This window comes from Mytilus californianus, unplaced genomic scaffold, assembly GCF_021869535.1.
Source record: "Mytilus californianus isolate M0D057914Y unplaced genomic scaffold, xbMytCali1.0.p SCAF_18, whole genome shotgun sequence".
NCBI classification, from domain to species: domain Eukaryota; kingdom Metazoa; phylum Mollusca; class Bivalvia; order Mytilida; family Mytilidae; genus Mytilus; species Mytilus californianus.
In genome coordinates, this window is record NW_026262666.1 from 7,789,924 (window position 1) to 7,812,366 (window position 22,443).

Here is a 22,443-nt window from a genome sequence, read left to right on the forward strand (position 1 = left end):
TAGTTTTCTATGATAGCTTCATCACACACAATAACTGACTATCATTACGCATATTCAATAGGATATGTGTTCCCTTTTGCCATAAAAACATCTATGTTACTTTTGCGTACAGCAAAGTTTTGTATGCTGCTCCAATTAATGTTGCAATACTATACACATGATACTTTCAATTTTGCAATCGTGTACAGCAGATTTTGTTTTGAAATACTTAACGCATCTGCATTACCGATAGTTGGTGGCAAGTTTTTTCAATATGTTACGATGTTGCGACTTTTTCATTGGCAACTTGTTGGTTCATTTATGACCTTGAAAGGTAACATTTCATCCACGGTAACAGAAATTTGGAATTTTTCCAATAGTACACAAAACACTCACATATATCACCTGGAAATATTATATTTCTTAATTTTAATTCCATTCTGCAAAGTACAAAAATCTTGAACAAAAAACTAAACATATTTCAATAAAATCAAGTATCGTTTTGTGTTAAGATAAGATATGTTGTTAACTTTATAGAAACTCACTTTCTCAAGACCGAACCTGATTTTAAAATTCTAATTGAATACGTACTATTTACATGGTTTGAAATTGTACATGTATGGGTGAAATACTGGATCGCTGAGGTGAAAAGGAAAGTTGAGAAGTACATGGAACAGCAGGTGTGAAACTTCAATTTACAAACATTTCTAGCTTTATAATCGAGTTTAATTGCAAGAATGTTAAAAGGCAAACTACCATTATTTTTTGAATATTTTTATAAACGACAATTTATCTTTAAATCGATTGAGATTAAAAACTAATCTTTGACTCTTCATTATTGCAATTAATTGATGCGAAGAAGTTCTACTTTCAGACAAAGGAAATAACCTGCTCCTAATTTCATTTTGGAGTACCACGAATCAGTCACAAAATGGTCATGAATTTCACGAAAAGGATACTAGACAAACAAATGTTCTTGTGAAAGAACATGAACCCACACCACTTGTAATGAGGTGTCATTTTTTGTTTTTAATTTTGTTTTTATTAGTTTTTTTCGTTGCTTTCGACTCTACGTTTACACTACAATTATTCTTAATCTATTGGGTTGTCAGGGGTATGGAGATAAGGTAATTATTGAACTTCTATTAATAAATCTAATTCAAAAGCAGAAAGTATGATTGTCTGTGCGTAGAAACACTGTACACAGCCACGTCCGTTCAGAATGGATATGCCACGCTTTCTTAGAGAATCCTTGCAATAACTTTTAAGGGTCTGTGTAGGTAGCCTGTCGTTAGGCAAAATGTAGTCTCCTATCTCACAGACTTATATGATTATTGACTGGTAGTAGTCAAAACTTCCGCTCTTTATTCCGCTCGACTCATTACAGAACCTTACCATCAGATTTAATGTACATATGTTCTCGTCCGTAAAATTCATGAAATATTTGTCACTGGATATTAATTAGACAACAAACAAATCAAATTTATTATTTTTGACACACAAAAAAAAAATCAAAAATAATTACCGACATTGTTTTAGATGTATGTGTTTGCATAATGTGCAAACAATTATATAGAAGAGAATGTCTCCAATGTGAACTTATGGGAGAACATTAGTTTTCTATTTTGAATTGTTTTGCATTTGTTATTTCGGGACCTTTTATAGCTGACTATGCGGTATTGGCTTTGCTCATTTTTGAAGGCCGTATGGTGACCTATAGTTGTTAATTTCTGTGTCATTTGGTCTCTGTGAAGAGTTGTCTCATTAGCAATCATACCACATCTTCTTTTTTATTATTATGGGAGAAGCATGTTTTAATGTGATTTCATTGTAACTATACACGAGACACTTAATCCATTGGATGTTGGATGTGTACAGATTGATATTTAAGTCTTAGATACATGATTGTTTTATTAGTTGTTATTAACCTTGAACTAGCTCTAATGTCTTTAGTGTCGTTTTTGTTGTAGGAATGTATAAATACCCCGACACGTCCGGTCTGTAAGTTTGTTACTCCTTTTTCTGCTTTGCATCGATCTGATGCGTAAAGCCCCTTTTCACTGTTTTTTTTATAATTTGTTCATATATTATGCTGTTACATCACTGTCCCAGGTTAAGAGAGGGTTGGGCGTCCATAAACTTGTTTAACCCCGCCACATTCTATATGTGCCCGTCCAGGTCATGAGCCTATAATTGAGTGGTTGTCGTTTATTGCTGTTTCTCATATCTGTTTTTCGTTTACTGTTTTGTATAGATTATTCTTGTGTTGTGCAGTTACAACATTGTCCCATGTTAGACGAGGGGAGCAGCCTACTAATATGTTTAACCCCACCACATTCTGTAATTGCCTGTTCTAAGTCAGTTGCCTGTAATTTAGTGGTTGTCGTTTGTTTTTGTATATCATATTTGTTTTTCGTTCATTGTTTTGTGCATAAATCAGGCCGTTAGTTTTCTCGTTTGAATTGTTGTACATTTGTTATTTCGGGGCCGATTATAACAGACAATGTGATATGGGTTTTGCTTATTGCTAGGGCCTTACGATGACCAATTGTTTGGGCACTATTAGCAATTAATTTTCCATAGGTGGTAATGGTCACATTTTCTTCTGTAGCTCAGTCCACATCGTTAACTTGGATATGTATGATGGCTCGTTTTGAAGCTGAGACATTTTCACATACATGACATATGTGGTTAAATTTTCGGGGTACGAAGTGTGATTCATTTTTCCGTCAATTAGCATACCCCGAAAATCCTTTCGTGATGCGGCTCCTTGTGGTAAAAAATCCCTTTTTTCACATAATAATTTCTTTGACAATTTAATACACCAAATTCATTTAATAACTCCATAGTTTTTATACATTTATTCTATGGTCGTCTACTTTCTAAATCAACACAAATAGTTAAGCTCCGTCACTTGTTACAAATAGAAACATGTCCAATAGCACTACACAGAGATCTTTTATTTACCCACAACTTTTGAGTTCCTCAATTTGAGGCCCATTAGGGATATTGACTCAGTTGTTAACTTCTGTGTCATTTGTGCTCTGGTAGAGAATGGTCTCATTGGCAATCAAACAACATCTGTGTGATGCTGTCACTTTCTAAAGAATTTTAAGAACCCGTTCAATTTTTGTTGATATGCAAAGACCTCATTATGTTTTTCCTAGGTGCTAGCAAAATATTTTGAAATTCGAAACAAAATCGTCTATTTGAATTTATAATAATCTATCCTGCTGGAAAGAATCAAAGGCAAAAAAAAAAAATAAACGTCGATTTTGCAGCTTCACATCGTCAGAGTTAACGCGAATTTTGTCTTTCTGAGTAATGTGACATACATATCTAGACGATTACTGTTATAATGAAGAAATGTGCGGTCAATCCATAAAAATCTTATGTAATGACAACAGAAAGTAGTAGCATGTAACTGTCCAGTTCTCATCAGTAGTTTTCTTATGCAATATAATCAAGTATTTTGTGTTGATTGCAGATCTTTGACTGATTATGTTTGATTATTTAGAACTTCTAACCTCTCTTATACATTTCATCACCGATTTTAATATAATCTTTGCTTTTGATACTCAAATTTTTTTGATGGCAACTTGGACTGACACTTCTGTTATGTTATAGATGAACAGTCTTAATATTTGATTTAAATCATCATTTGTTTTTTTCTTTTCATTTCCTTGTTTCTGTTAAGACCAAGGCTTAAAACTATCTAATACTGAATATTACGGAAACAGCAAAAATTCGGGGTACAAAATAAGAATCAATTAAATATTTCATTGTAATAATATACAATAATGATCGTTATTCCTTCTCTTACAATAGAATAAGAAATAACAAAGAAAACTAAAAAAATAAATACGTTTTACGTTTAACACTGCTTTACTTGATACCAATATCTATAAAAGGTATAATTCTTTTAAAATTTCGGTAAGTTTAAAGAATAAGAATTCAATTATATAAAATCAAGTAGCTAAGATTTGTGGAATTTTGTACTTTGATGAAAAAAAAAAAGAAAACTCGAATAAGTTAAAATTGAAATCATTACTGAACGTGTGTAACAAACATTTACATTTGTACTTTTCTATTTTTGTCATTATAAGTCTAACATGATTTCCATACATTATAAAGTTTATAGCACGACACCATAACATGCTCTTTCAAAAAGAAACACGCACGTAACCTTAGGAAAACGGGCAAACTGTTGTTTTAGCACGCAAAGTTACGGTTATAATTACTATTTGTCTACTGCATCACCATTTTTACACTTCTGTGTATGACCTGCGCTGCTAAATCCTTTTAAGATTTTCTGTTTCGTCTGATTGTAGCCCCGGGAATGCAACTTATATACTTTCATACATTCAAATGCAAAATACGCGACGTAATAAGAAATACGCTAAATCTGAACTTGTATTGTTTCTTTAGAATCGAATAAATATATTTTATCTTTGAACAAGACTGTTGATTTGAACATTAAGATCATAAAACTAAAGTCGAAAAAAATATTGCACCCAAAGAAACAAGACCTATACCTGTTTGGGACCTCCGTTGGTGCATGCATTAAGGTAAAAGAGGGGCGGAAGATACCAAAGGGACATTCAAACTCACAAGTCGAAAACAAACTGACAACGAAGTGGCTAAAATAGAAAAAAGACAAACAGACAAACAACAGCACACAAAACACAACATAGAAAACCAAAGACTGAGCAACACGAACCCCACCAAAAACTGGGGGTCATCTCAGGTGCTCCCGAAGGGTAAGCAGATGCAGCTCCACATGTGGCACCCGTAACATGTTTACTGGGCCATTACTGATCATTTCCTTCCACTGACGCAAAATGTACAATGAGCGTTGTGAAATTTCAAACTATCTGCAATCAGGAAGTGGATACATGGAAGATTTAAACACTGCTTACTTGCTACAACCAACATTATCAAGCTGCAGACAGAATATTAAATCATTCTTTTCAATAGGAGCCAAGAAAACTTTGACATTGACTAATACGGGGTCTGACCCTTCGTTGCTGAATGCAATTGTTTGAGGTATCATGTATACTTGGACAAAACTGATGGCATGGCTCGTTGATATCAAGTTATATTTAATATTTCATTTAATTTAAGAAATTTAAGCAGATAACTATTTATAGATTAAACAATCTCTCGTCATGTAGTAATATTAAAACATCTCTTCACTTATTTACATTTCATTCGTCATTCTAAAGCCATAGACAAGTTGAACGACTAAGCCCAAAAAATTTCCCAGACCGATCAATAAGAACCAGCGTAGATTCGGGTTTTTAGTATTAGGAAGGGATGAATCATACTTTGATAATCGTAAATAAGTCATTGAACTTGAAAGATACCACATTTCAAGTTAGTTATGCTTCATATTTTGACTTGTATCTAGAAAATTACAGTCAGAGTCAGTTGAGAATCAAACTTTCTATACAAGTAAATTATAATAATTTTAATAGTATTCCATGAACACCATCAATTCTTTCTGATTATAAAAAAAATCACTTTCTTATTAAAACAACAAACGATCGACTATAAAATGAAAACAGAACTATTTTTTTTGCAAAGTGGGGAGGGAAGTATCGTATTGATAAGTTTCGATTCATACACTAAGGAATATAACTGGGTTTTTTTAATTTAAGGCATGATATTTTAGACATCACCATATTAATTTATTGCATTTTTGTCACTTTCATATATTATCCCATTTTTTGTAATAAGTTCTTGATCGAAATCAAACTGAACGCTATCTTGACACACCTACTATCAAGTTTTACAGCAAAAAAAAAAAACCCCAAAAAACCCCAAATAAATGAGCGGAGGACTGTAGGGCCGACGACATTACCTAAAGGAGTAAACAGCCACAAATCATGTCTTGGATTTCATTTAAGTATATAAAAGAAAACATATGTCTTATACTCTATGCATACAATGTTATTTAAAGACAACAGTAGTATACCGCTGTTCAAAAGTCATAAATCGATTCAGAGAAAACAAATCAGGGTTACAAACTAAAACCGAGGGAAACACATCAACTATAAGAGGAAAACAACGGAACAACAGAAACACTGAAGTGCAACAAAAACAAACGCCAATGCAACATTCATAGAAACGAACTATATGATAACAACTGCCATATTCCTGACTTGGTACAGGACATTTTAAGAAAAAAATGGTGAGTTGAACCTGATTTCATGGCTAGCCAAACCTCCCGCTTATATGGCAATGTTAGAAAATATCGCTAAAATGACATCATTACGTGACAGAAAAACAAAACAAACAAACGCAAGAACACTCAGCACAGAGACACGCACAAATAAATAATATAATAGTCATTACAAAATGTAAACCGCCGATTAACAACGAACTTCTTCCATTAACGACAGCACAGGACATCACAAACAGTGACATATTTTTGTAACGAATATATAATCTTGAAATTCAAACAATTATGTTCACAAGACTAGTCCAAATAATTATCATGATTATGAAGGTATTAAAAGTCTATTTTAAATAATTGCTGTGACGACGTCATAGTTATTTGGACTAACACAATACTTTATCCATGAAAAATGGAAATTAGCTCAACTATACTGACAAATAAGACATATGTGAAATGTACCGAAAATACAGAATTCAAACCACAAACGATAAAACATAACACAATATCCAACAGAAACCACAACAGAGACATCATAAATAAACACACGAACGTTTGATGCACAAATAACGTGAAACGTCGTATAGCAATGCAAATTCACACTCGGGAAAACAGTCATATTCGGGAATAGGTTACGTTCGGTACTTAGAAGACAGACGACATAGATGTCAAACCACAATCTAAGACATGGTAAAAATGTCATTAGTTAGTTTAGACACAGACACATCGTATAGATCAACCAATTGGTAATGGTGTCCATAAAATTTACGGAGTGTCATTTTTAATCTTTCCTCCTCATAACTCTGTTGGAGCAGTTTCTGCGTAAGGAGCACATTCCTGTATATGAAGTCCGAATTAGTGTGAACATATATATGTTATATACAGGTTTTGCTCAACATAAAAAAATGAAAAATAGTTGTAGTATTTCATAGGAAACAAATGAGTCTCTTATCAACTATTTTGATTCAGCATCACTGATGAGTCTTTTGTAGACGAAACGCGCGTATGGCGTACACAATTTCAATCTTTGTATCTATTATTCATACAATATCCTACGTAAAAAAAAATGTTGTTAGTTAAACTGAAAAGTTCATGCCTTATCAGTATTTTTTTTCTCGTAAGATTTTTTGCGATGGGTAGCGAACGATACCAAAGGGACATTCAAACTCATAAGTTGAAAATAAATTAACAACGCCATGACAAAAAAAAAAAAAAAAAAAAAGACCAACAGACCAAGAGAAAACTAAGCACAGAGGAACACGAACCCCATCAAAAACCAGGAGAGGGGAGGTGTCTTAGGTGCTCCAGAAGAGCAGGAAAAACAGACATGTCATAAAAACCAAACGAAAGGACAGTGTTTTGTTGCCATTTGAACTTATACCCAAATTCCTTTTCTGCGTATCCTATGAAGACATATAAGACATTATGATGTATACTCGTAAAATACTGCTTGATTTTCTTAAAATATATTTTAATTATTTTGACAGGATTTCTAAATTTTGCATAACCTCTCGATGGTCCAACTATAAACACCTCAAGCGCGGGAAGCTGTAAGTTTGATCCTCAGCCAAGTCCACAAAAAGCTTTTGAAAACGGATACTTGCTGCTTTCCTGTGTAGCATGAAGTTTATTTGATTAAAATCAAAGACTGATAGGAAAAAGAATATTCTTGTTATGTGTTTAGCGTTTTCTTTTAAAGACACCTTGCGAATAATCCCGATCAACCCACTCTGCAGTACCTACCTATTGCATTATTTTGGAATTTGATCTCGTCCTTAATATATGTGCCCAATACAGGTTATGCAAACACAAATCAATCAGTTATCTTATTTTTATACGTGCACGATTGATATCCAATAACAAAATATAACAATATCATAAATGCAATATCTGATTTTCTTTTGTGTGTCATTTCTTACCAGTCATAAGTTAAAAAGAAATATATCTGTCATTAAATGTACTGAGTAAAAAGAAGTACACAGATGTGGCATATAAAAAAGAAGACCGTGACAAACAAGCCTCTGATTTTATAAATGCTGATGACCATTTAGGTTGGTGTTCACAAACGTTTAATGTATTTTGTGTGCAAAAGTTTTTGGTCTGAATCGTATCCTTGCTTTACACTGTTAAGCTTGTAAATAATCATCCCTTTTGTGTTATATGTTTCATAGCGCGGCTTCCAAGAGAGTTATTACTCCTGGTCATCCAAATTTCTCCTAGCCTTTTTCTCTGCTCGATAACGCCGCTCGTGTGTATGATCTGATACTTTTATCGAGGGTTGATCACAAAGAAATTTAAAAAAATCGTTCTAAGAGGAAACATTGTTAGTTCGCTTACAATCGATGTTTTCAATTGGCATCTTATATGCACACATGATATCTAGATCGCTTCCTGGAAAGTGAAATCCCTCGGCCTTACTACCGCTGCTATTATTTTCTGATCCCACCACTCTTTCGCACAAAACATTATAAAGTCTAAGTGAAATAATCATCCCTTTTGTGTTATATGTTTCATAGCGCGGCTTCCAAGAGAGTTATTACTCCTGGTCATCCAAATTTCTCCAAGCTTTTTTCTCTGCTCGATAACGCCACTCGTGTGTATGATCTGATACTTTTATCGAGGGTTGATCACCAAGAAATTTTTAAAAAATCGTTCTAAGAGGAAATATTCTGGTTAAAATTTGGTTGTCAATGTCAAATGCTTGTGAAGAATGGTTTCTATACATTTCTTGTCTGGTGCATATGTATTGTCTACCAGATTTATGCTTTCCTTAGGATTATTGTGACTTGTCTTGTACTTGTATGATCCTCTTTCTATTAATAAGTATTATATATGTAGGACTTAAATCTATGGTGGGTTCCAGATGTATGGCAGATTCCTAATCTATGGTAAATATGACGTCATGCCATCCTCAATCTATGGCAGATTTTTTAGAATCCTAATCTATGGCAAATTTTTAGTTTCCTAATCTTTGGCAAATTTCTTGTCTTAAAATCTATGGTAGAATTTCTGCAAATGGAGGACCAGTCAGTACATATCGGACTAATGATTTCAAAGTTGCCTTAAACAAGTCGAAATGTCCAAATGTAGCGAAAAAGCTGCTTTTAAGTTAAAGCCAGTATAAGAAAAACGGATTAGGAGTACGACTAGGAAGCATATCAATAACCATTTGTGAAATGAACATTGAATAATTGTCAACCAAATCGTGATGACAACCATAAAATGTTCTTAGTAAGGAAGTGATGTAAATAAATACAGACTCTAGGAGTGAAATGATGTGCCCCGGAAGAATAATATTTATTTGAGCGTAAATACATCTTTTTTAACTGAAGACGATTTGAGTCAAAGTCCGGTAATGGCTTGCCTCAAACATGTGGATTTCTTAAAATAATCATTAATTCTCTAACAGTACAGTTATTCAACATAAATATAGGAGAAAATAATGTAAATAGTTATTAGAAATCTATGACAGATTTTTTTTTTAGTTTCCAAATCTCAAGAAAGATTATGTAATACAATATTACAGGTAGTCGCTGTTATATAGCATGACAAAATGCTATTGGTTATGTTAAAAGGGAATTAAAGAGTACATAGGGATACAAACAAAAAACAAGAAAACAGCATAGCATAACGAAAAATTATGAAAGAAAAGCAAAAAGCAAACCAAAATGCACAGTAAAAACTCGTACAATTAAGCGAAAGAGCAAACCAGGAATACAGACGAGAACCAGAAAACAAGGAGCGGAAACAAATACGACGCATAAACACCGAAAACACCAAAAACATATACATTTGCGTGAAATTGCCTGCACTAGCGATTTTGCTGCTACGAATGACTAATATGGGTTTGTTAGCTAGTATTGTGACGTTATAGTTTACTTTTTTTCCGGGAAAATTATGTAATATCAAAATCTGCCATAGATTTGGAGAAAACAAAAAACTGCCATAGATTTATGAATTATTTGGTGTTTATGACGTCATATTTACCATAGATTAGGAATTTGCCATAGATCTGGAACCCATCATATATTTGAGTCCTACATGTATACCGTTAAACTATCCATAAATGCCTTGGTATACAGGTAATGGTATTCGTTTGATATGACCGTTTATTTCGTTAATTGCACATTTACTGGACATATTTACCAGTTTAGCATGTATAGGTCATAATTAAAAAACATGGTAAAATTTAACCGGAACAAATTACTTACTTCTCGACGATTTGTCCTTGACTCGTTCTGATGACCAAAACGATGCTTCTTTCTCATTTCCAATAATCAGGTATGCTCGACCCAAATATAAACATGCTATATTTTTCATAGAACTAACGCGCTCGATACATAAATTGTTTTTAACAGTACTTTCTAAGCTATCTCCAAGTTGCGTTGTGTCTTTCAAGTTGTAGAAACATAGAAACCTAAGATAGTGCATAAAAACAACGGAAGTAATCAAGAATTGTCAATTTTTCATTGTATTCCTCATAGAAAAAAAAGTATAATGCAATCTTGATAAAGAGTCTTTGTACGTTGCGATAATTGCAGGACATAACCATTTCCGTCTCAAAGAATATGCATTCTTATTTGTCTTCTGATGGCTTTCGTAAAATGTGTGGTCTACAATATCTTCACTTAGGCAGATTAGACGACGCAAGTACATATTTTGTGTCACGATAGACACATTCGAATTAAAAAATGTACCAGCTTTATCGAAACAAAATATAAAATTTTTATTTCAAATAATTTGATTAACATTTGGAAAAAACTCAAAAATTTGAAGTCGTGGCATTGTGGCTATATTAAACTAATATCCCCTTTTATCGATTTTACCAGTATAAAAGCAATAAAAGTCTTTTAATGACTGACATTCTAGCACACTTAACCATTCAATGTCATAAAATTTCAATACAATTCCTACTAATACTTCCCGTGGTTGCCCTTCAAATATACGGTCGATCATATCGTGTTCTAGATGATTTATTAGGAATGTTTTCGTAAATATTCCAATAAATCAATCGTTCAAGACATAGCAACAAAACATCTAATAAGATTTTGGGGACTCCATATAGAAAGACGGAGTTCTTCGGATAACCAGAGTATAGTTGTTTTCATAAAGTAAGAGCAAATTAACTTTTCAACATGTCCAGCTTTCTTAACGACGTCTTTTACAAAAAGCTTAAGTAAAGCATAACATACAAACTGTGTATGATTCCAAGAATGGATCAACAACTTTTCTGCCTGAGAGAATAAAATTCTTCATTCAAGAGGAATATCTTCTACTGAATCCGATTTGCTACCTACAGGTACAAACAATAGACCTTTTATATGAATATCTATTTTTAAGTTTTCAGCGAGCCACTTAGATGATTTTGGTCTTGTAAAAAATGAGTTTGCAATATTTCCCAGTTGTCACATGGCAAAGCCACGGCATAGTCAATGAAATCATCTAAACTGGTTAAACAGGGTTCATTTACCTTAACTGGGCTTCTCCTGAAATTCAAGTTTGCATAACGTTTCCATAATTTTCCGGATAGGACTGCTCCGAAATCAGTAACCACAACACATTCCAAGAAAAGAGGTTCACACTGACTTCTTTTATAGTTATTAACGATTTTAGGGTGATTCTGATCTACATGCATCATCACGACACTAGGCTAAGCATAAAGCACAAATAAAAATAGAACATTTCTGTTTATACGTTCATGTTCATTGTTAGTTCGCTTAAAATCGGTGTTTTCAATTGCCATCTTATATACACACATGTTATCTAGATCGCTTCCTGGAAAGTGAAATCCCTCGGCCTTACTACCGCTGCTATTATTTTCTGATCCCACCACTCTTTCGCACAAAACATTAAAAGGCCTAAGTGAAATTCTTTATTGCTGTAACGAACATAAATAGTCAAAAAATCATATGCTCACCTTATAAACAATCAGATACATGTTAGAGCGATGCACATATCACTTTATCACACGATCAGGACAGAAAAGATAATAACTCTCATTGACTTGAAAAACACCGTATGTAATTTATTTAGAATATTTTTCTTTTCCAAGTAACAATATCTTCATTTGAGTTAAACAGTCAATACTACTGTATGAAAAAATGGTTTGCATTTTGCTTTCACACAACATAAAGAAAAGGATATAATATTTTCCTGTAACTTCAGACAAAGAAACCTTTTTATGCAAATTCAATTTGTTTAAAAGAACACATTTTTACCACAGAGCATTTGTTCCATTTTGTAATACAGATTATTTCAAACGTTCGAAAGATTTTCAAATCGTTTGTACAATATTTATTCATTTGTACATTTTTTTTAATCTGTTGTACTATTTCAAACATTGTTTATACAGGCTCAAAAATACGTTTGTATGATATAGAAATGAACAGATTACCATACAATTTTACAAATTTTTACTGATGATAGTTTGGAAAATCACTCTCAAAGTAACATCAAGGTCAACTGTGAACTTAAGATAGTTATGTCTAATAGAAGGTATATTTGTATTAAAGGGGCATTAGCTGTCAAATTCATGTTCACCGATTTGACTCAAATTCTCATATTTGATTTATTACATACTAAAACGTATACCCTAATTACAATAAGTCTGAAATAAACAATTAGCAAGGTACGAAGGTGATAATATATATAACATATTGTGCGTATTTTAATCTAGTCGCCATTCAATTAACCATCGAGATGACCTACGAGAACTGCCGACGGTCACATAACCCGATATAAATATGAACATAGATATCAATAGATTGCAGCCACGTGCAACTGGATTTTTCTAGGTCTGTTTGATTTCATGTTATAGGTTAAAACAAAAGTTAATCATCGTTTTCCCCTTTATAAAAATGATTTTTTGTGGAATGAACCAGTCAACAAATTGTTCACATTTGTTTCACTTTCAATGTTGACATTCTTTGCGTTGTAATGGCTGAACACGTATTATACATGCGTAACCAATCTCTAGCTAAGGGGTTACATTGAAGATCACATGAATACGGAGCCATTGAGGTCGTTTTATTTAGTTGCAAGTGAATAATTCATCAGCGAGTTTTCTTATCTTATTGTGAGAAAATTGTACTAAACAGCCTGCTAAAAGGGAATTACTATTTCACTATTTCACTTTCATTAATGATTGAACAAACAAATTATATTTAAATTATTGTTTTTATATCTCGTAGCTAATGCCTTTTTAAAGACTGTACGTTATGATATAAACTTTAAAACATATTAATTCTACGTTTTGTATTTAACTTATTAATTTAAGGCTTCTCAATGATGAGCGATGGATGCTATTTTGAAAATGACAGATTGTTCAACCCTTGGAATCAAGTACAAAGTCTTCCTTAAAGATTGGAATAAAATAGACTTATTCTCCTCTTTCCCTTTTCTTGTCCGTTTGCTATAAAAGTCTTATCTCTATTGAAATGTGTCTTGCCAACAGGGTTTGATATTTCTTTACAAACATATTTAAAGGATGGATATAATTACGTGTAACTAATGTATATTATTAAAAATTAAAAAAAAATCATCAGCTCTGTAGTCAGTCCTCAGGTGCTAACCCGGTTTATAACATAGTTACCTTTCTTAAATTGTCCTTTGATGAATTTGTTTGACCTAAGGTTACAACTCCAACTCCCTCAGTCAAAGCTAACCTTAGATATTTCGGCTGTAATTTTTAGGTCTTTCTTATTGGTCATATAGGTTTCACGTGTTTTGGTATTTTTTCTATTTGAGCTTCTTAAAGTGTTTTTTCAAAGGTACGACAATGTTGCCCTGTGTAGTTCTTCATTACATGGGGCGTAGGTGACCGCGCGGTCTATGTAGTTCATCTACATTATCTCTAGCCTGTAAACACTGAGTTTTGATTCAAACCCTACATGTGGTAGGCCAATTCACTTGGATTGAGAGTTTTCCTGCCGAGGGTAGCTGGTTTTCTCCCAGCATTTTGGTTTTCTCCAGAAATAAAAACTGGGTGCCACGACATAGCTAAGAGTGTTGAAAGTGACGTTAAACACCAACAGTCAATCAATCAATCAATCTTTATTGCACAGTGACAACTAGTGAAAAAGTCTTCACCCTTGCAATAGGAACTCTTTATTATAAGTTTTTATCATGCAAAGACGATATCAATTGGGAACTGTTGTTTGTCGTTTCGTCATGTTTTTTTCCAATGGTTTGTCAATTTCTCTTCGACCTATAAGCTTCGAATGTCCCTTTAGTATCTTACGCCTCTTTTTCAAGCGTTACGGGTGCGTTGACAGGGTATGCATCTTATTCCGTGCATGCATCACTCACCATTTGAATCCAAACTCAGTCAAAACGTCACAATCAGTAGAAGGACACAATTAATAATGAAATGAGACTTTGACAATATGTTGTTAGTGAAATGAGACATAGAGAGAGCGTATCGATTAACAGATTCATGATGGTGACTGTAAAACTTAAGAAGTGCCGATTTGAGTTGCTCTTCCTGGAAACTCTTTTTGAACAATTTGTGTATCAGATGCCCTGTTAATTGAAAACGGTCCGTTGTTTTTCTGTTTTGAATAATTTCGCATTTTGTTATTCTATGGACTTTTATAGCTTACTATCCGATATGACATTTTCAGAGTATGGCTAATTGTTGATCCTTTTAGATAATATATTTCAGCTGGTCAACGTTGGGTTCAAATTTGATTTTAAATATGTTGGCCTCAACGGGACTGAACAGACATCATGTACATCTGATGAAGTATTTTTGATATATTATATGATATGATATTATATTATATTATATTATATTATATTATATTATATTATATTGTGTTATATATTTTATTATATTATATTATTTAATATTATATTATATTATATTGTATGCATGTACCATAAGATAATTTGCGAGAGAACATTTTATAAGTTTGCAAAACTTGTGTTTCATCCCCTCATACACAATAAGGAATATAAAATATACCAAAAAGAGTTTAATATTTGCAGCCAAGACCAAATACGTAATGCTTCTTAAAGAACAAATACATGAAGGATGCAGTATTTATAACAACTATTAAATTGTAAACACATGATAGCTTTTAAAAATAACATTTAATAAACAAAATTAAACAAACTTACATGAAATAATAATATAAATATGCTATTGAATTTTAGAAATAGAGAAACATAATTAAACCTATCTTGCTAATTACACTGATAATATTTGATAACTATGAATTTGAAAATAATAGTATTGAATTCGATGTTAACATTACAAAAATACATAAAAATTTCATCGTTTGAAATACAAGTGAAAGACATGTTAACAAAAATGAAAATTCATCTTCATTAGAAAAATATGAAAACGATAAAACGTAGTCTTAAAGATGTAGGCAGTTGAAATTAAAAATCTAGAAGGGATAACAACTGTCATATTCCTGACTTGGTTTCATAGCTAGCTAAACCTCTCACTTGTATGACAGTTGCATACAATTCCATTATATTGACAACGATGTGTGAACAAAACAAATATACATAATAGGTAAAAATGTCAAAATAGGGGTACAACAGTCAACATTGTGTTATAATCTGTATCACTAAAAAACAAACAAATATGTAACAAAGAAACAGAAAAAGGCATATAGACAAAGCACACTAAAACAAATGAAAGACAAGAATACAAACATTAACCATAGCACAATAACACGATGACGGGATGTATAAGTACCGAGCCACGTCAAATGGATATCACCAAAATAGACTAAACAATAAAAGTAATATTCAAAAAGACAAATTAAAGAATACTATAACACGTGATTAAGATGACAAACAACTCTGTACCTAGAATCTATACTTCAAGACCATCGTGTATTATTTGTGAAGTTGATACGGAATATTTGTCAATAAGGTCTTGGTATCTTCCGATGATTTTTTTAGAAAAAGTACGAGACGTTCTTTGACAAACCCCTGATCACCAACTTTCTGCTGGGACACTGGTGACGTTTTACAAAGTCTGAGTAGCAGCTGTAAGCTCTCGAATACCGAATGAGTTGGGAAATGTATATCCCATATGCAAGTAAAGTTTGTATATTACTACTAAGGTGGGGGAAATTGATAATTTCAAAATTAAAATCGTCTCGTTTGTCATAGAATCTGTTACTAAGATTACCGTGTATGTCAAATTCAAGGTATAAGTCTAAAAATAAGCAGAGGAAGCCGTGTCTGTTGTTTCTTTAATTTCTAGTTCTGGGAGATATATTAATGGAACCCAATCAGAAAAGTTTGGATTGTTAATAGAAAGACCATCATAAATATATCTAAATGTGAAATTAAATGATCGGGCTCCTTTGATCTTTTTGTTTTTGAAGTGTCTGAAGGAACTCCGACTCATATGAAAATAAGAAGAGGTCGACAAAGAGAGGCGCACAGTTCGTTCCAATAGGAATGCCGACAATTTGTTGAAAAAGTCTACCTCCAATTTCAACAAATATGGTGTCAATAAGAAACTTCTGCATACTGATCACTTGTTCCTCTGTGTAGCATGTTTTACCTTTTTGTTCACTATTAACAAAATATGCCGTATGGTATCCCAACGTAATAAATTTATATCGTATGCTATCATTTTTATGTTGAAAAGTATTGTAGATTATTTCTTGTAGACGATTTTTCAATATCACAAGGGGAATGGTGGTATACAGGATTGAAAAATCAAAGGTTTTGATAGAACTAATTTCAGAAAAAGATCGAGATTTAAAATTGTCCAGAAGTTCTTTATTTTTTTTAGGATTCACATATGATCAATACCACAACTCGAGTACACATATTCACAGTATTTCTGAAGACCCTCTTTCACTGCGGACATAATTTTTGCCAATCTATTGGACAATTCTTTAGTCGAACATGCAGATGAGCCGTCCATGTACCGTTGTTTGTACGGATTTTTTTGAAGCTTAGGTATCCAATACAAACAAGGAAAGTCCTCCGATCTGTTGTTCAATGTAATGTTCATTGAAGCCACGAAGGACTTATGATTCGCCAAAATCTCATCCTTGTCAAATGATATGTTTTTGTATGTGGGATTACCTGAGTGCTCAACACACACATCTCCGTCGGCTCGATATTTATATGTTTAGTAAAGCTTGATATTGGAGTAGACCCATTCATTTATCATAAAATTGAAAAGTTCACATTATCATGAGCATGTGTTTTAAGTTTAATATTGCTATTATCAAATCTTGACGGTAAACTATCTTAATCATAACACTTTACGTGAACGGATGAACGGAATGACAGACATGCCAAAAACCTATTGGAACTATATAATACTATGTGGGACATTTAAAAGTTGTTTCCATTGATGCAAAAAAAAAATTAACATATTACTTCTAACTTATCTCACACTTTGTTCCAAAGAAGGACAAATAAATTTGACAGAAAATGATTCACCTAGCGGTAGACATTCACTCTGCCGACGTATCGGATCTCATCACTTTTTGAGTTTTGCGGTTCCTAATTTTGTTCTGCTTTGATTTGTATCTGTTTAATGTGGTACCAAACACCTTGACTAAAATTAATTTGGCTCATTTAATTTTCATAAAATTTTGACAAAATATTTACTTTGACCCTTTGACAAAAATATGAAAATTTCAAAACACTTGAACCACACACTTTATCGGAAAAATTCCATTGGATATATAGCAGTTTGACAAACACTAATTTTGATCAGTGAGAAGCTTAATATTTCCTTAACAATAGAACGTGATTCAAACGTTCAGCTGATTTTTACAGAGTTATCTCCTTGTAGTGTAATGTACCATCTTAATGAATTTCGTAGATTTAAACATAAGTAAACTACTGCTGCTTTTAATTTACCTAATCTTGTTTTCGCTCTAAGGCGATCAGCCGAATTAATTAAAAATGAAAATAGTCTAACCTCATCATGTTAAAGAAAAACTGTAAATCATCTAAAAGAATTGAAAAGCACAGAAGAAAGTGTATACAAGACAAAAAAAAAAAAACAAAAAAAAAAACAGAAGACTTTATATTCCATCACCGAAATTGGTTTCACTTTCATCGTTATTGTTTTATTTTTCTTTATATATGGAAAATTGCCAAAATTTGCTGTTTTGTCCGATCAATCATTTTGACAGGAATACATTCCTTTGTCTACACTCTAACTGGTGTATGTACTGACCGAACGTTTCATTTCCCCGCTCAGAAAATTGAAGTAGTTTATTGACTCTTGCAGTTTTATAAACGGAGACATCTATGATCCATGGACACAGTGTTCTCTTATTTTTCGAACACATTTCTATTTCATTCTATTATCAGACAACATTTCAATATAGTATTATGCTACCGAATTGTTAAGATAACTTTTTTCATTTATTTAAGAAGTAGTTCAACTATTAACAAGTCTTATGAAGTTTTCAGTTTTTGTACTTTTGTTAAATACTGTCATAAAATGAAACTCGGATACCTTTGAAAAATCCTTTTTACTTCACAATGATTTCTACATTAATATTTTGTTCGTTCAATTGATACATAATTGTCAAGGTCTTTGGTTATACATATCAAACCTTTCACAAGTAGAAATCGTTTTGTAACTGCATACCGTTAAACAGTTTCAGTTTTATTGATGTTGTCTAATGAGAAACGTACACTCAGAATCTATGCTTAAGGTGGTTCATAACACTACAGGGGGAAAACTCTGTAAAAATCAGCTGAACGTTTTAATCACATTTTATTATTAAATAACTTTTTAGCTCTCAATGATCTTAATTAGTGTTTGTCAAACTGCTAAATATCCAATGAATTTTTTCCGATAACATGTGTGGTTCAAGGTTTTTGAAGTTTATATTTTTGTCAAAGGGTCAAAGAAAATATTGTGTCCAAATTATATGAAAATTAAACGAGCCAAATTAATTTTATTCAATGTGTTTGTTACTACCTTTAACATACATGTTATATAATAAAACAAGTGAAAAGTAAAACTACCATGTGATATTAATCTTTATATCTTTGTATCATCATCTTAGTAGCTTTCAACGACGAAAAGCCTTTAAATCCACGCCACACAATTCCAGTGGCGTCATCACTAACTCCATAACGCCCGTTTAGATTTGAATCGTAACAACTATCGTACCACCATGCACCAACATAAACATTGGCGCAATTTTCGTCCTTAAGATCGTTATCTCTGTCGATAGTAGAAAACTTCATCCCGTCATGATATTCAAAATTGTCTCCTAGATTAAAAACAAAACAAAACAAACGATTTTATATAAAAGTCATTAATTGCTACTATTTATCATGCAAATGTGAGAATAATAAATGTAAAATATTTTTCTTTTTCAAAAATATTCACTGGATTCAAAATACGCAGGTAGATATTAAGAGATCGATGTATAACATCACAATCTTATAAACAAGTTCCAGGTTAAAGAAAATTGGAGAACAAAACAACTTTTGAAGAGTATATTAGTATTTGATTTTGAATTTAAAGATGCTGAATTATAAACCATGTACCTTATTATGTAAGCATGCAATGAAAAAGATTTTGCTTGATATGTACGTAATGATGAACAATTTCACTGGGATATTCATATACCTATCCTGTTTTGCTGTTGACATGTTTGTTTCTAAAAGATTTAAGACAAATATGTGTTGTTGGTGTCGCTTGTCGTAATATAAGTAACACGCAATGCATCGTGTGCTGACTGACAACGCGCTTTTATTGATGTATTTTCAGGAAGGTTAAAACTTTAACATTTGATGTATGAATACGTGAAATCGTTCAGAAGGAGCTACAAAAAGTGACATACATAGAACAACCAAATTAACTTTACTTGAGGGAGTTGTAATCTTACTTTTTAAAATTATTTCTGAATTTATATTTATCTTGTATCAAAAAAATAAAGACCGCAATATCATGTCTTTAGTGTGTTGAGACACTGGCACATCGTATCAATAAACCAATTGCTTATAGTGACCGTCAAACTTTTAAAGTGTCAAGTCGTTCTTCATGATAACTCTATGTTAATTTAAAACAAACAAATCCTTCATTTGACAGTTTGTAATGAAAAGTTGAAAAAGAAATATACATTGCATAAAAAAGAATATAATCAAGCAAAACTGGATTGAAATTGCAAATGGGTCACTCATTACTTAACGTTTTGTACGTTCATCTACATACCGGCATTTCCAGAATATCCACCGACATTCAGATTATAATCCGACTGCGAGTCACCGATACTAAATGTGCTATATTCAGCATATGCAGTTGAGCCATCATAGGCCTCGAGTTCCACACGTAGTCTGTATTGACCAGATGACGTTATGTAATGTAAATAGTCATTACCTAGTGAAAGACAAAAATATTGACTTACCACATATTTTCTTAGCAAACAATTCCATTCATATTTCAAGTCCGTTGTACAATGTAGTACCAAAAATCTAATTGTACAGGTATCTCAGGTTTATATAAGTGTCTTATTAACAAAAGTAATATCATATTCACTTTATCATATACTTAGAAAGATGTTTCGTTTCTGATAGTGTTGTTTAAAACTATACATTTGGATAATTTGGAGTTTAGTATGACGTCCATTATCACTGATCTAGTATACATATTTGTTTAGGGGCCAGCTGAAGATCGCCTCCGGGAGCGGGAATTTCTCGCTGCATTGAAGACCCATTGGTGGCCTTCGGCTGTTGTCTGCTCTATGGTCGGGTTGTTGTCTCTTTGACACATTCCCCATTTCCATTCTCAATTTTATTTTATTGTATATGAACATGTATCATGTATTGTATATAAAAATCATCAAAGATACGAGGCGTTTAAGGATGTTCGCTACTCTGTTTCAAAATAACAAGCTTTTTAAAAGACTATTATAAATTGATAGTATATAATTAAAGGAACTGAAAAAGCAGAAAAAATGTAGGGTCCGTGTGCTTGTTTTAGAGATATAAGCCATTGAAAATTTGGCGGGAAATAATTCTCTCTAGAACTTTCTTACATTTAACATTGGTACCCTTTTACTTTAAAAAATTATGAAAAAATAACAAGGATTTTATAGGATTTTCAAATTTGGCTTTTTAAACTATAAGTAATAAAATTATAAAAAGAAAAGTAGGGGTTAGCGGGGAAATTTTTTTAATGATACTACATGGATGAAAGCAGAGGATTCCGAATATGTGGCAAAAATCCAAAAACAAGAGGAGCGAACATCCTTAATATAGAACTTATAACATAACTCATTACTCTCGATTCATTATTCTTGCTAGGCTGTGAAAACAATATTTCTAGTATCATAACAATATCTTGAAATCCTTTCTTTTGTTTCATAGGTATTATATTGATTTATACTACCACTGTATTAAACCTACTTGTTTGATTTCATTTCGTCCGTTATTATTTCTTTTTGTTCATGATATAAGTTAATTGTTGAGCGACTGTTTATTCTGAACAATTGCTGAAGATAGTCATCTTATTACAAACTTGACTACATTAACGTACAAATCAATCAACTGTCAAAGTCACTTTTAGACTGGAACGGTTTATACTTTTATCTGTAAATTACATATACTCTGGGTTCATTACTATTCGTAGATTTATTGGGTAAAGTTGAACCACGAACTTGAATGTTTAACGGAGTACACATTTTCTATAGCTTCGTATTCAGACTTTTGAAAAACCACGAAATCATTTTTTCACAAAAATACAATCAACGAAAATGATACCCACAGTATTTGTTTAAATCTAATATCGTATTTGTGAAAATGAAAGCGCTACCCTATGAATGTTGATAGTGGCGCCTGATTTTTTCATATATACTCAACGTTATGAAGAATATTAAAACAACACTTTATAAATGTCATTCATACAATGCGTTTTTCTGATTACATATTCAACAGAAACGCTCACGGCCTAACATTTGAAAGCTACGGATGTTGGGAAATCGAAATAGTCATGATAATTGAAGAGACAAAAAGGACCTAACAATAATGGTCAAATCCATCGAAGGTCAAGTTTGCTTGATGGAGTTGAAACATTAGTTTCTGAATAATTTCCAAATTTATAAACAAATGATTTAAAAAAGCTTCGTTATAAATCGTGTAAGTACCTAAGAACTGATTACTGAAATTGTGCAATTCGTAATCAGATGGTTTATTGACCTGCCATATTAAAAGTGTGTTTTATTTTACATGCATTACATTTTTCACTGGGTCTGCACACCTTTTGACTTTTTTCTTTTGTTCTGATTTTAATTTTTGTCAAGCCTCGATGATGACGAAAAGGCGAG

At 32.4% G+C, this 22,443-nt stretch overlaps 1 protein-coding gene across 1 annotated transcript in view; it reads right to left on the minus strand.

The window, feature by feature from the left end:
- Positions 1-20,325: 20,325 nt before the first annotated feature.
- The window catches only part of LOC127726802 (tenascin-like), an 81,720-nt gene continuing 79,602 nt past the window's right edge, over positions 20,326-22,443 (minus strand). Inside the window, exon 9 of the mRNA XM_052234256.1 lies at positions 20,326-20,498. Coding sequence (XP_052090216.1) covers positions 20,326-20,498 — 173 coding nt within the window. The remainder of the gene's footprint in view (positions 20,499-22,443) is intronic.